This window comes from Marmota marmota, unplaced genomic scaffold (genome assembly GCF_001458135.2).
Source record: "Marmota marmota marmota unplaced genomic scaffold, marMar, whole genome shotgun sequence".
Taxonomy (NCBI): domain Eukaryota; kingdom Metazoa; phylum Chordata; class Mammalia; order Rodentia; family Sciuridae; genus Marmota; species Marmota marmota.
In genome coordinates, this window is record NW_025999880.1 from 608,629 (window position 1) to 609,474 (window position 846).

The following is an 846-nucleotide window of genomic DNA, read 5'->3' on the forward strand; positions in this document are numbered from 1 at the left end:
GTCTTCACCTCCTGGGTGACTGAAAACTGATCATTGTTTAAATGGCTATTTTACTTCCCATTCTCGCCTTCAAGCTTTCAGGAAATCTTGGGGTCTCCAATGCCAACTAGGTCACCCCCAGGCAGGTTATATTTTCTATAGTTCAATTTAAACTTCAAAATTACTTTCCTAGTGGTGAGAGGTGGGACCCATAAGAACACTCACTGTCAGAAGAGAAGCAAAGGGAACAAAGAAACAGTCAGCTGTCACCAAAGTACTGGAAAGCTGCCCTATATTTTATTGGCCAGATTTTAATCACATAGATAGAATCAATTGCAAGGAATACTGGGTAATGTAATCTTTAGTCAGGGTGCATTTGTGCTTGGGGAAAAATCAGGGGTTCTAACACGCTGTAAGAGGAGTAGAAGGACTTCTGAGAACCAGCAGTTTCCGCCATTGCCATTTACTGCAACCCTTCTCCAACTGCAGCCCTAATCTGAAACTCTAGTACTCAACAGGACTGTCAGCCCTGCCCAAAAACAAACTTTCTGAGAGGACAAATAGAGACTCCACTTTTCAGCCTGCGCTCAGAAGAGGTGGGCGGGCGAAATATTTTTAAGCTGATTTCAGACAGCACCTGCAGGGTACCCGGCTGAAGGGTACAGCAGTCATGGAAACCTCTTCGTTGGCCTTTCTGGTCCATATTAGGTATTCCGGAACTAGATTGCAGAACCCGGGAATGCCCCGGAAGTATTTTCCAGGGGCCTTACGTAGGGAAGATGGCGGCGGTGCAAGTTGCCGGCTCGCCGTCGTGCGGGCAGCTACGAGAGGCTCCGCGGGAGCCGCCCGCTGAGCAGCACAATGGGT

The 846-nt window shown here is 48.1% G+C and overlaps 1 protein-coding gene across 3 annotated transcripts in view; it reads left to right on the top strand.

The window, feature by feature from the left end:
- The first annotated feature begins 743 nt into the window (after positions 1-743).
- Heatr6 (HEAT repeat containing 6) overlaps positions 744-846 on the top strand; it is a 33,088-nt gene continuing 32,985 nt past the window's right edge. For all 3 annotated transcript variants that reach the window (XM_015495327.2, XM_048787867.1, XM_048787866.1), the window contains exon 1: positions 744-846. This exon is cut by the window's right edge and continues 134 nt beyond it. In XM_015495327.2, the coding sequence (XP_015350813.1) occupies positions 759-846 (88 nt within the window). In that variant the 5' untranslated portion in view covers positions 744-758.